A 13,173-nucleotide genomic window follows, 5' to 3' on the forward strand; every position below is an offset into this window, starting at 1 on the left:
AACGTGGGCATATTTGTGAAAGCCCATGATTGCTCTCGCAGCGGCATTCTGCACGATCATTTTTCAAAGGTAGCCCCATGTAGAGAGTGTTACAGTAATATGAGTATCTCCTCTATAACCTTCATCATGTATTTTACTATGTGGATACCCACTAAAGCCCTCATTGTGTATTGGACAAAATAAATGAATGAATGAATGAATGAATGAATGAATGAATGAATGAATGAATGAATAAATAAATAAATAAATAAATAAATAAATAATCTTTAGAAACATAGAAGACTGAAAGCAGAAAAAGACCTCATAGTCCATCTCGTCTGCCCTGATACTATTTCCTGCATTTTATCTTAGGATGGATCTATGTTTATCCCAGGCGTGTTTAAATTCAGTTCCTGTGGATTGACCAACCACGTCTGCTGGAAGTTTGTTCCAAGCATTTACTACTTTTTCTTTCCCTTCTGTCCTCCAGACTATACAGATTGAGTTCATGAAGTCTTTCCTGATAAGTTTTATGCTTAAGACCTTCCACCATTTTTGTCGCCCGTCTTTGGACCCGTTCAATTTTATCCATATCTTTTTGTAGGCAAGGTCTCCAGAACTGAACACAGTATTCCAAATGGGGTCTCACCAACGCTCTGTACAGTGGGATCACAATCTCCCTCTTCCTGCCTGTTATACCTCTAGCTTTGCAGCCAAGCATTCTACTTGCTTTCCCTACCGCCCGACCGCACTGTTCAGCCATTTGGAGACTGTCAGAAATCACTACCCCTAAATCCTTTTCTTCTGAAGTTTTTGCTAACACAGAACTGCCAATACAATATGACAATCTCAGATAGCATAAAAAAGTTAAAACGTATTATTTGAATTTATGATATAATTATCAATCAGAACCTTTCAAAGTGACCTTTTGCCTGTCAAAAGTTCTTGTTTACTGCTGTCAGCTTTAATCAATTTCATTTTTTCTCAGCATTTAAATAAAGTTTAAATGCAATGAAGTTTCTACTATCGGCTACTTTTAATTTTTCCATCCATTTCATTATAACTTTGCTTTTCAAATGAAATACCAATCATTTTTGTGACTGTTCTACTCCAGACATTGGTGAACCTATTGTAGGATAATCTCAGACATAAATTGCTTAGAAGTAAGTTTTTTTGTTAATACCACAATGCATATGTCCACTTTTGTTTTTCATTTTATTCATTGGTAATAGCAGCTGATAGAAGTCAACCATTCCAGAATGTTTTTGCATTGAGTCTAAGGAGAAGGGTGGCATAAAAAAATAGAATAAATAAAAATAGAATAAATAAATAAATGTTATACATTATATTAACACACTGCTACACCTTGTCATTTTTAAAATATTTTGTAATTAAATTGGATTGGATGTTATTACAGCTTTATCTTGAACGAGGGGGAAAATTTTACATTTATCACATATGCAGTGTAAAATAATTATTTTGTTCCTCACATATTTCCTTCTTGTTTTTGATATATGTCTTGAATTGATAAAAGCACTTGTCTGTCTTTTTAAAAAAAAAAACCAAGATGAATATTTTATACTTTTATTTTTTAGAGTTTAATGCATTCCCACAAACTGAAAATATATTCAGAGAATTCATTGTTGATTCGTATTATGTAGAGGATGGGAATTAATAATAGAAAGCACCTTATTAATTTTGTTAGTGCTCTTAGATGATATACTAAAAAAAGGCAATATCCTGCATCTTACAATTTGTTTTAATCTTTAACCAGTTGTTTGAATTATTTGCTGTGTGCTAAGAATGCTTAAGTGAAAAAATAATAATCGGAATAAAATGAGTGTTGTAAAACCTACTGTGTTGCCAGTTGAAAAAAATGACAATTCCAGTAATTGATAGTACCTGGATAAATGCTATAAGGACCATCAATCTGTAGACCTGAATGGTCAATTTCCTCTCCCCATGCAGATCTTAATCTAATGGGTTGGATCCAAAGATTCCCTTCTTCCAATGGAGGTAGCTTTCCTCTGACAAAGGAAGAGAATGAAGGTAATAAAGCTAAATTAAATCTAATAAAAGGTAACTGTCATGGCTCCAGGTTTACAGGTAGTCCTTGACTTACAACGGTTTGTTTAGTGACCATTCAAAAGGGATTGATGACCATTGTTCCCATGTACGACCATCAGATTCTTACAACCACGCTTGTATCAGCCCCATCATAGCATGATCAAAATTCGGAGCCGCAGTGACACAGTGGTGAGAGTGCAGTACTGCAGGATATTTCTGCTGACTGCCACCAGCCTGCAATTAGGCAGTTCAAATCTCACCAGGCTCAAGGTTGACTCCGCTTTCCATCCTTCCGAGGTGGGTAAAATGAGGACCGAGATCGTTGGCAGGGGAGCAGTAGGCTGACTCTGTAAACCGCTTAGAGAGGGCTGTGAAGCACTGTGAAGCGGTTTATAAGTCTAAGTGCTATTGCTTAGCAACTGACTCATATTTATGACAGTTGTGGGTGAATCCCTTTCGCAAACCTTCTGATAAACAAAATCGACAGTTGACAAGTAATGTTCCTAACTGGACAACTGGAGTGACTCCACTTAAACCAGGGTGGCAACCAAGATTGCAAAATGGGGCAAAACTGATTTCCCAAATGTCTCACTTAACAACAGAAGTTTTGGGCTCAGTTTGCGGTCGTAAGACGAAGGACTACCTGTATTCATTTTTTTTAGCAGAGTTAGTGCTTGCTTAGAAGATTGTCTTGATTCTGCTGCTTTCAGTCAATGTCACTGAAGTTCTCAACTTCAAGAAAGAAAAATTAGCAGAGCCTTCCCGCTTCCTTGTATTACTGGGAATGCAAACCAAAGCTTTAATTTGTTTCCTTATTTTTCTAAGCTTAGCTTTCTAACCGTAAAGAGCCATGGTGCCACAGTGGTTAGAATGCAGTATTGCAGGCTAACTCTGCTCATGGTCAGCAGTTCAATTTTCACCAGCTCAAAGTTAACTCAGCCTTCCGTCCTTCCGAGGTCAATAAAATGAGGACCCAAATTACGAGCCTTGGTGGTGCAGTGGTTAGAGTGCGCTATTGCAAGCGGCTTCTGCTGACTGCTGGCTGTAGTTCACCAGTTCAAATCCCACCAGGCTCAAGGTTTACTCAGCCTTCCATCCTTCTAAGGTGACCCAGATTGTTGGGGGCAATATGCTGACTCTGTAAATGGCTTAGAGAGGGCTGCAAAGCATTGTGAAGCGGTATATAAGTCTAATGCTATTGCTATAGTGCTATTGCTATCAGGGGCAACATGCTGTCTCTATAAACCTGCTTAGAAAGGGCTGTAAAAGCATTGAGAAGTGGTATATAAGTCTAAGTGCTTTTGCTATTGCTATTTTATCTAGTAAGCTTTGCTTCCTCAACCTTCTTAGGTTGTTTTGCTGAGGGTACGTACGTTTTCAAAGAGAATATGCTTCTTTTGCTATTGCTAAAGTTGAAGGCTTCATCATTCAATTTATCTGCCAATGACACCATTTTCTCCATTATTTATACTGTTTAATTCACCACGGTGTCCTCTAGTGTCAAAATAAATGTCTTTATTATGATTCATAGAGCTACAGCCTGTTGTTGTTTTGGTATTTTTTTAAAAAAAAAATGTTATCTAGACATTTTTTGAAAAGTGTCCCATTTGGGGAGGGGAGTCCGAAAACATGAAAAGAAAGAGAGAAATTGGAACACAGCCTTCAGTTTTCATCCCTGCCTAAATGAATACCTCTTTTGCATGAAAATAAAAACCCCTTTTGCTTGAAGGACATCTGGAAGCTTTATTTGGTGCAGAATGCAACGGGAGAGACAATTGTATATCATCCGCTTCTTTTAATGACCCTATAATCCCTTCCGGGCTGGAGTGTGAGCCATTGAAAGAGCCGGGGTGGCGCAGCAGGTAGAGTGCTGTACTGCAGGCCACTGAAGCTGACTGTAGATCTGAAGGTCAGCGGTTCAAATCCCATCACCGGCTCAAGGTTGACTCAGCCTTCCATCCTTCCGAGGTGGGTCAAATGAGGACCCGGATTGTGGGGGCAATAGGCTGGCTCTGTTAAAAAAAGTGCTATTGCTAACATGTTGTAAGCTGCCCTGAGTCTAAGGAGAAGGGCGGCATAAAAATTGAATAAATAAATAAATAATTGAATAGAGCTAGCAAGGTGTTTATGGCCGGGCGGCCTTCCCTGTTGCCAATGTGAAGTTTTGCTCAGTAGATATGTTCTCATTGTGCCCAGAGAGAGAAATATCTGCCTCTACCTAGGATCGAACTCACAGCCTCCTGATTGTCAGGCGAGAGATCCACCTCTAGGCCACTGCACCATTCCTAGACCAACCAGGGTCCCAGGGGAAGAGCCTTCTTTGTGGCGGCCCCGACTCTCTGGAACCAGCTCCCCCCAGAGATTAGAACTGCCCCCACCCTCCTTGCCTTCCGTAAACTCCTTAAAACTCACCTCTGCCGTCAGGCATGGGGGAATTGAGGCATTCCCCCCCCTCCCCCGGGCCTATATAATTTATGTATGGTATGTCTGTGTGTATGTCTGGTTTAATAATGGGTTTTTTTAATTTTTTTAATTTATTAGATTTGTTGTGAATTGTTTTATTATATGTTGTGAGCCGCCCCGAGTCTACGGAGATGGGCGGCATACAAATCTAATAAATAAATAAATAAACAAACAAACAAACAAACAAACCATTATGTATGGCCAGGTGGGGGTTCCTACTTACCGCCACTACCGGTGCTATCTGCGCACAGCTCCGAGTAACTGGCAGGTGGGCGCACGCATCCAAGTGAGATTTGCCTTCTGCGCATGCGCAGGAAACAAATCTTATGAGAGGAGACACGGCCGTATGAGATTTCAGCGATGCGTAGAAAGCAAAATCGCATGAGAGGACACATGGCAAATTTTTTTGCTTCCGCGCATTCACGGAAGCAAAAAAATTACTAACAATCACCAAAATCTCTCGCGCGATTTCTCTGTGCATGCACAGAAGCCAAATTTCACTCGGATGCATGCTCTCACCGGCACACGCAGCTCCGTTTTTGCTACCGGTACAGAGTGTGGCGCATACCGGCTAGCAACCCATTGCTATGTACGTCCCTAGGAAAGTATCTGTTATACCTCTTTGTGAGCTGCATTGGCTACCAGGTTCCTTCCAGACGCAACTCAAGATGCTGGTTTTTATCTTAAAAGCCCTACATGGCATAGAACCAAGTTATCTGTGGGACCCCCTCTTCCATGTTACCTCTACCCATCCCACCAGGTGTTCTGTCGGGCTCTCTGGTAGACTCCTCCCAAAAATTCACAGGTACAAATTTCAGACACACACACATTTGAAAATTCAAAACAATGTTCTTTACAATGAAAATTCACTTAACCCTGCTGTTCTGTTCGAAAAAACTCCCTAATCTTATGTTCCCGGGTCTATTTGACCCGGACTGCAAATTGATCATTTTAGGTACTTATATTTGGTCTTTTTGAAAGCTTTTTTCACCTGGAAACAAGTTTGAACATTTCTGCACACAATGGAATGAAAATTGAACTGAAAAAATTAATCCTTATTGGTTTATTTTGCACATAAATGTGCCTACCACCACCCCATTTTTGTGATTTTTTTTTAGGCTTATTGATAATTTTGCCTGCAAAATGCATTCTATTTTACTAAAGGTGGTGTGGGATTGGTAGCTTGAACCTTTCTGAACATAATGATATGAAAATTGAACTGAAAAAAATGATCCTTATTGGTTTATTTTGCTCATAAATGGGCCCCCATGCTTATACTCAAATAGGCTTATACTCGAGTAGGCTTATGCTCGAGTATAAAACAATATGGTCTTATATTCAAAAATAAACCAATAAGAACCATTTTTTTCAGTTCATTTCTATTTTTCTTATGTTTAGGATTGTTCAATTTAGTATATCAAAACTTTTGGGTTTATTGATAATTTTGCCTGCAAAATGCATTCTATTTTACTAAAGTTGGTGTGGGATTGGTAGCTTGAACCTTTCTGAACATAATGATATGAAAATTGAACTGAAAAAAATGATCCTTATTGGTTTATTTTGCTCATAAATGGGCCCCCATGCTTATACTCAAATAGGCTTATACTCGAGTAGGCTTATGCTCGAGTATAAAACAATATGGTCTTATATTCAAAAATAAACCAATAAGAACCATTTTTTTCAGTTCATTTATATTTTTCTTATGTTCAGGATTGTTCAATTTAGTATATCAAACATTTTGGGGGGAAATTCCTTAGGGATTTGTGGCCTTAAAAAATATAAATTGACACGAAATTCAGAAAGGATGGGGGGAGGGGCTTTTTGATCAAAATAAAAATATAAGTCTCAATTTTTCCAGTTCAATTTTCATATCATTATGTTCATAAATGTTCAAACTAGTTTTCCAGTTGAAAAGGTTTTCAAAAAGTTCAAATTCAAGTACCTAAAAAAAATATTTTTGGTCCGGTCATATACGAACAGAAACAGACTCGAAGTGATGATTTTTTTTTTGCCCAGAAAACAATTAGCCACCACCCCAAAAATATTTTTTTGATGATCAGCATTGTTAAATTGAGTAAATGAATGCCTAATATTTTAAAGAATATTTCGGATTTGGAGCATAAAAAAATAAAAAGTGAAAATGGTTGCAAGCAGCCGAGGGGGGGGGCTTATTTCTGATGTTAAAAAACCAGTAAGAATCATTTTTTTCTGTTCCTTTATATTTTTCTTATATTCAGAAATGTTCAAGCTACCAATCCCACACCAACTTCAGTAAAATAGAATGCATTTTGCAAGCAAAACTATCCATAAATTGAAAAAACTTTCACAAAAATGGGAGGGGCGTGCATTATATCAGCAAAATAAACCAATAAGATTTACTTTTTTCATTTCAATTTTCATATCATTGTGTGCAGAAATGTTCAGACTACTTTCCAAGTGAAAAAAGCTTTCAAAAAGACCAAACATAAGCACTGCAAATGAAGAGTTTTCGGTCCGGGTCAGGGTGACCCGGGAACAGAAGAAGTGTAACTTTTTTTGCCCAGCAAAAACTAAGCCCCCCACCCCCCAAAAAAAATTCTCATAGAGAGAACCCCTGAAATGATGAAAAGTCATGAAATTTCAAGTTTCAGATATGCAGGGAAAATTTTTTACAGGGACTCAAACTTGGCTTCAGGTCACATACGACCCGAACAGAACAGCAAGCCCTCTTTTGGTATAGCAAAGAGCCCTCGTCTCCAAACAAACTGGTAATTTGTACAAGTCCCTGATAAGTTCTGTGATACTTAGCTTGCAGCTGTGAGGCAATTCACAGTCCTTCTTCTTTCACAAAGTGAAACACACTTTGCTCTGGTTTAGTTTCAAAGCAAGCGGGGGGAAATCAGCACACAAAAGGTCAAAGTCAGCAAAGCAGTCACGAAACACAACGATCAGATAATACTCCACAATGGCCAAACCCACAGGCTTCTATTTATAGCAGCCTCACTAATGACCACAGCCCCACCCAACCACAGGTGGCCTCATTTTCTTTGATAATAATCTTTCAGTTGTTGTTGCCTATGCATAGCTCTCCGCATGCGTGGCTGTATCATTAACTCTTGTTCTGAATCCAAGGAGGAGCTAGATAATTGATCTCCTTCTGAGCTGTCTGCCCCACTCTCCTCCTCCCTGTCACTCATGTCTTCTTGGTCAGAGGAGCCTTCATCATCAGATTCCACCAGGGGCAAAACAGGCCTGCAGCATGTGGATGTCTCCCCCACATCCACAGTCCTTGGGGCAGGAGCTAGGCCAGAGCTAACCACAATACCAGGTAAGGCAGAAGGCTTGCTGTGGGTCCTGTCTCCAAAGGAGTTCCATCTGGTGGGACCCAGGCAGTGTGCTTTCTCTGCTGTGCCCCCTACTGTCTGGAACATCATTAAACCCAAGGTGAGGATAGCTCCATCTCTATTAAACTTCCAGAAGGTCCTTAGAACACTTCCCCCCACCACCACCAGCCTAAGGGTATGCAAGATGGCTGTCTGAGATTAAGTAATCTTTGTTCATGCTAAAAACTCTATAGCACCACAAAGCAAACAAAGGATACAGTCACCATGTGCTTTACTACTCAACTGTTTTTAACTCTAAGAAGAAACAGGAAACGCTACTTAGAACAACAGAGCATAGAGTACAGTATCTACCATAGAGCCAAACTTGTAAGCACTGCCATCTGTTGGCTGGATATTGCTGTAGTTGTTGCATAAAAAATGCATCCCAACAATGAATTCCTACAATTCACTCACATTCTCATATTTTACCTTTTTTAGTTTCCTGTTTGTCTGTTAATCTTTTATTTATTTATTTTTAGATTGTTCTGGAGATTTTAATTGTTGTATTGTACGGCTCACCAGACTCATGTGTTTGCGAGCTGGATGACAGCATAAATGTTTATCTATTTATTTACTTTATATTTCCTTTTGTAAATTGCCCCTCTCCATCAGAGATACACTAAGTAAAATAAATATGGAAATAAAAGTTCTTATTTCCTAACATCTCAAAATAGACCCTTTTCCAAAAGAAAAATAAAATCCCTTGTGTTTGAAATTGCTCTTCACTTTGGGCAATAAAGTGAAAAATTCGAGTTACTGGACATCTGAGCCACAGAGTTTGCACCCAGACAACCAGATTTCCACTATGATTCACGGGATTTGCATAATTGCGAGTCCTCTCCCAATTAGGCTTTTAAAATGAGATTACGATCCATTGCGCCAAATGGATCAGTGCCTATATTGTATTGAGTGAAAAAACCCCTAAATTACTTTGTTTTCTGTTACATTTCTTTCCAACCTCTACAACAGGGATGTCAAACTCGATTTTAATGAAGGGCAGTATCAGGGTTATGTTTGACCTTAGCAGGGTGGAGGGCATGACCAGGGGTGTGTGGCCAGTTTGCCATCACTCATTGAGGCTCCATTTTCAGCCACGTCTGCCCTCCTAGGCGCCATTTTCTGCAGCGATGGCCTCCTGCAATTTATTTATTTATTTATCTATCTATCTATCTATCTATCTATCTATCTATCTATTTATTTATTTATTTATTTATATTTGTATGCCGCCCCTCTCCGCAGACCCGGAGCAGCTCACAACAAGATACAGAAAATCATGACAAATCCAAATAGATTTAAAATATTTAAAAAGATTTAAAAAGAACCCCATTTACTAACAAACACACACACAAACATACCATGTATAAATTGAACATGCCCGGGGGAGGTGTTTCAGTTCCCCCATGCCTGACGACAAAGGTGGGTTTTAAGGAGTTTACGGAAGGCAGGGAGAGTAGGGGCAGTCCTAATCTCTGGGGGGAGTTGGTTCCAGAGAGTCGGGGCTGCCACAGAGAAGGCTCTTCCCCTGGGGCCCGCCAACCAACATTGTTTAGTTGACGGGACCTGGAGAAGGCCCATTCTGTGGGACCTAATCGGTCGCTGGGATTCGTGTGGCAGAAGGCGGTCTCGGAGATATTCTGGTCCGATGCCATGAAGGGCTTTAAAGGTCATAACCAACACTTTGAATTGTGACCGGAAACTGATCGGCAGCCAATGCAGACTGCGGAGTGTTGGTGTGACATGGGCATACCTAGGTAAGCCCATGACTGCTCTCGCAGCTGCATTCTGCACGATCCGAAGTTTCCGAGCAATCCTCTGCCAGCAAAAGGAGGGTTTGAAGGGAGGCCTTGCGTGGCCCTCCTGGGCTTCATTTTTGGACACAATGGCTTCCCGTAGACATCTAGTAGCGAAAATGGAGCTTGGCCTCCTATTTACGTTTATTCAGCCACAGTACCCATTTCTGTCCCAAAGGTATTTTTAAGGGTGGTGTTAAAATGTTTGCTTTAGTTCTCTTTTTTTTTTTTTCAATTAGTCGTTGAATATTATTTTATGCGTAATGGCAGGTGTAGCATTTAACGGGTTTGGTAACCGTTAGTAATACCTTTGAGGGTTTTCTGTTTGGATTTTAATTATTCTAAAGTGTCTCTAAAAGCATAGGTAAATTGAAGCAATTGATAGTTTCTTTGTCTTTTGTCGACTGTGATACAATTGACTAGGCCTAGAGTGATCACCAATTCCCAGAAGAGAATCTATGTTTAACAGGATAACAGGGTTGGGAGGCACCTTGGAGGTCTTCTAGTCCAACCCACCTACTCAAGCAGGAAACCCTGCAATTAACAGAGGGGTACAATCAAGTTCAAGGAAGGTACTAATACCACTTTATAAAGCCTTAGTAAGATCAAACCTAGAATACTGTGTGCAGTTTTGGTTACCAAAGTATAAACATAGAAACATGGAAGATTGACGGCAGAAAAAGACCTCCTGGTCCATCTAGTCTGCCCTTATACTATTTCCTGTATTTTATCCTAGAATGGATATATGTTTATCCTAGGCATGTTTAAATTAAGTTACTGTTGATTTACCGACCACATTTGCTGGAAGTTTGTTCCGAACATCTACTACTCTTTCAGTCAAATAATATTTTCTCACGTTGCTTCTGATCTTTTCCCCAACTAATTTCAGATTGTGCCCCCTTGTTCTTGTGTTCACTTTCCTATTAAAAACACTTCCTTCCTGAACCCTATTTAACCCTTTAATATATTTAAATGTTTCGGATGTTGAGACTCTAGAACAGTGGTTCTCAAACTTTCTAATGCTGTGACCCCTTAATACAGTTCCTCATGTTGTGGTGACCCCCAACCATAAGTCTAGCACCAATTCTCCCAACAGAGCTTGAAGCTGATTGGCAGGAAGGTCAGAGGGACACCCCCACTGTAAATGACAGATCGGTTGGATTGTAAAAATATGTTCCAATTTTTATGGAACAAAAAAAGTATAAACATAGAAACATAGAAGATTGATGGCAGAAAAAGACCTCATGGTCCTAATTATTATTATTATTATTGTTGTTGTTGTTGTTGTTGTCATGATTGTCAAGCCACTCCCACCTGGTCACATGGCCGGCAAACCACACCCACAAAACAAACCACGCCCACAGTGTAGCAGTATAAATTTTGGCAGCCCATCACTGGGAAGCTGCATTTGAGATCAGACTAAAACGGGATAAGAATGTCATCGACCACATCACTTGAAAAAATGGACTTTATTCTGTTGGCCCCAGACAAAATGAGATGACATACAATCAAATGCTGGCAAATCTTTCAGGACCTAGCCTTGATTTAAAACACACACACACACACCAAACAATGAATTGTTTTCTTGTTGGCTGAAGCTATCACTTGGTCCAGACTCAAAACAAAGCATTTTTATCATGTTCTTCTACTTCTTTTCATTGCTAACTTGGCAGATGTCAAGATAAGGCCGTATCTGGCAAGAAACGGGAAACATTCAAGCCAAATCTTCTAGTGTTTGTAAAATTCCATCTACCGCTGTCAATGCACGCAGCCATTCAGAAATAATTAAAATATTTACTTCTCATCCATCGTGCCATCTGACTTAGAAACGAGTCCTCATTCCATGCTGTGAGCTCTGCTATCAGGACAGCAGCCAACGAGCCTTACTTACTTATCAAGGAAAATTGCTGTATATCTTTTCCCCACTGACCTATTTGTCAAGAGTTTTTGGCTGCTGTTTTCCACCTAGATTAGTTTACAACTTCCTCGGTTCTTGTTTTCCAAGTCATTGTTTTACTATCAGAGACGTGGCGGTGCAGGGGTTAGAATGCAGTATTGCAGGGGTGATTCTGCCCACATCGAAGAGTTCGATTTTGTGTGTGTGGGTGGGTGTTTTGTTTTAATTATAAAAGAATTGCTGCCAACCTGCCTTCCATTGAGGACCTGTATACTGCATGAGTCAAAAAGAGGGCGGGGAAAATATTTACTGACCCCTCACATCCTGGACACAAACTGTTTCAACTCCTACCCTCAAAACGTCGCTACAGAGCACTGCACACCAAGATAACTAGACAAGAACAGTTTTTTTTCCGAACGCCATCACTCTACTAAACAAATAATTCCCTCAACACTGTCAGACTTTCTACTAAATCTATTCTACTAGTTTTTCTCATCATTCCTATCACCCATTTCCTCCCATGTTGACTGTATGACTGTAACTTGTTGCTTATATCCTAAGATTTTTATTGATATTGCTTCTTCATTGCTTATTTGACCCCTATGACAATCATTAAGTGTTGTACCATATGATTCTTGACAAATGTATATTTTATTTTATGTACGCTGAGAGCACATGCACCAAGACAAATCACACTTGGCCAATAAAAATTCTATTCTATTCTATTCTATTCTATTTTTATTTATAAACACAGACATAAAGTCAGACAAACAAAACACTAAAGAAAAAAGAAAAAAAGATTTGGACAGTTTTGTGACGTGCCTTCACTACAATTCTAATAGTGTTTCTTTTCTATTACACAGAACATACATCATATACATAAAATCTAGGTAATGGTCTTAATTAGGTATGTCTATCTTTTTTTCCCCTTTTATGTCCAAAAACTCTGATTTTTATTCCCCAAATTTCCTATCACTTATTAACTCTCTTGTTCTTTTTTTCCCTCTACCCTTTCTTCCTAGCCATTCATCAAATTTATCCCAACAGTTGGTAAATTCTTCCTCCTCTTTGTTTTTTATTTTCTTAGTTAAGCTGTCCATTTCTGCACATAGTTATTTTTTCAATATTGTCTTCATTAGGTATAGTTTCATTTTTACAGTATTGTGCAATCGTTATCCTCGCTGCTGTTGTTTTATTTTATTTATTTATTTATTAAATTTGTATGCCACCCCTCTCCGTAGACTCGGGGCGGCTCACAACAGTAATAGAAAAAACAATGTACAATACAAATCTAATAATAAAACTAAAAACCCATAATTTAAAAAACATGCACACAACATACCAAACATAAACAATATAGGCCTGGGGAAGTTATCTCGGTTGCCCCATGCCTGACGGCAGAGGTGGGTTTTAAGGAGTTTACGAAAGGCCAGGAGGGTGGGGGCAGTTCTAATGTCAGAGGGGAGCTGGTTATAGAGGGTCGGGGCTGCCACAGAGAAGGCCCTTCCCCTGGGACCCACCAAATGACATTGTTTAGTCGACGAGACCCGGAGAAGGCCAAATCTGTGGGACCTAATCGGTCGCTGGGATTCATGCGGCAGAAGGTGGTCCCGGA

General features: G+C 39.5%; 1 protein-coding gene across 14 annotated transcripts in view; it reads left to right on the forward strand.

The window, feature by feature from the left end:
- MAGI2 (membrane associated guanylate kinase, WW and PDZ domain containing 2) overlaps nucleotides 1-13,173 on the forward strand; it is a 526,993-nt gene that overhangs the window by 368,623 nt on the left and 145,197 nt on the right. For 9 of the 14 annotated variants that reach the window (XM_070755140.1, XM_070755141.1, XM_070755143.1 and 6 more), the window contains one exon: nucleotides 1,948-2,028. The exons of the other annotated variants lie outside the window; for them this stretch is intronic. In XM_070755140.1, coding sequence (XP_070611241.1) covers nucleotides 1,948-2,028 — 81 coding nt within the window. The remainder of the gene's footprint in view (nucleotides 1-1,947; nucleotides 2,029-13,173) is intronic. 14 annotated transcript variants of the gene reach the window in all.

This window comes from Erythrolamprus reginae, chromosome 6, assembly GCF_031021105.1.
Source record: "Erythrolamprus reginae isolate rEryReg1 chromosome 6, rEryReg1.hap1, whole genome shotgun sequence".
Lineage (NCBI taxonomy): Eukaryota > Metazoa > Chordata > Lepidosauria > Squamata > Dipsadidae > Erythrolamprus > Erythrolamprus reginae.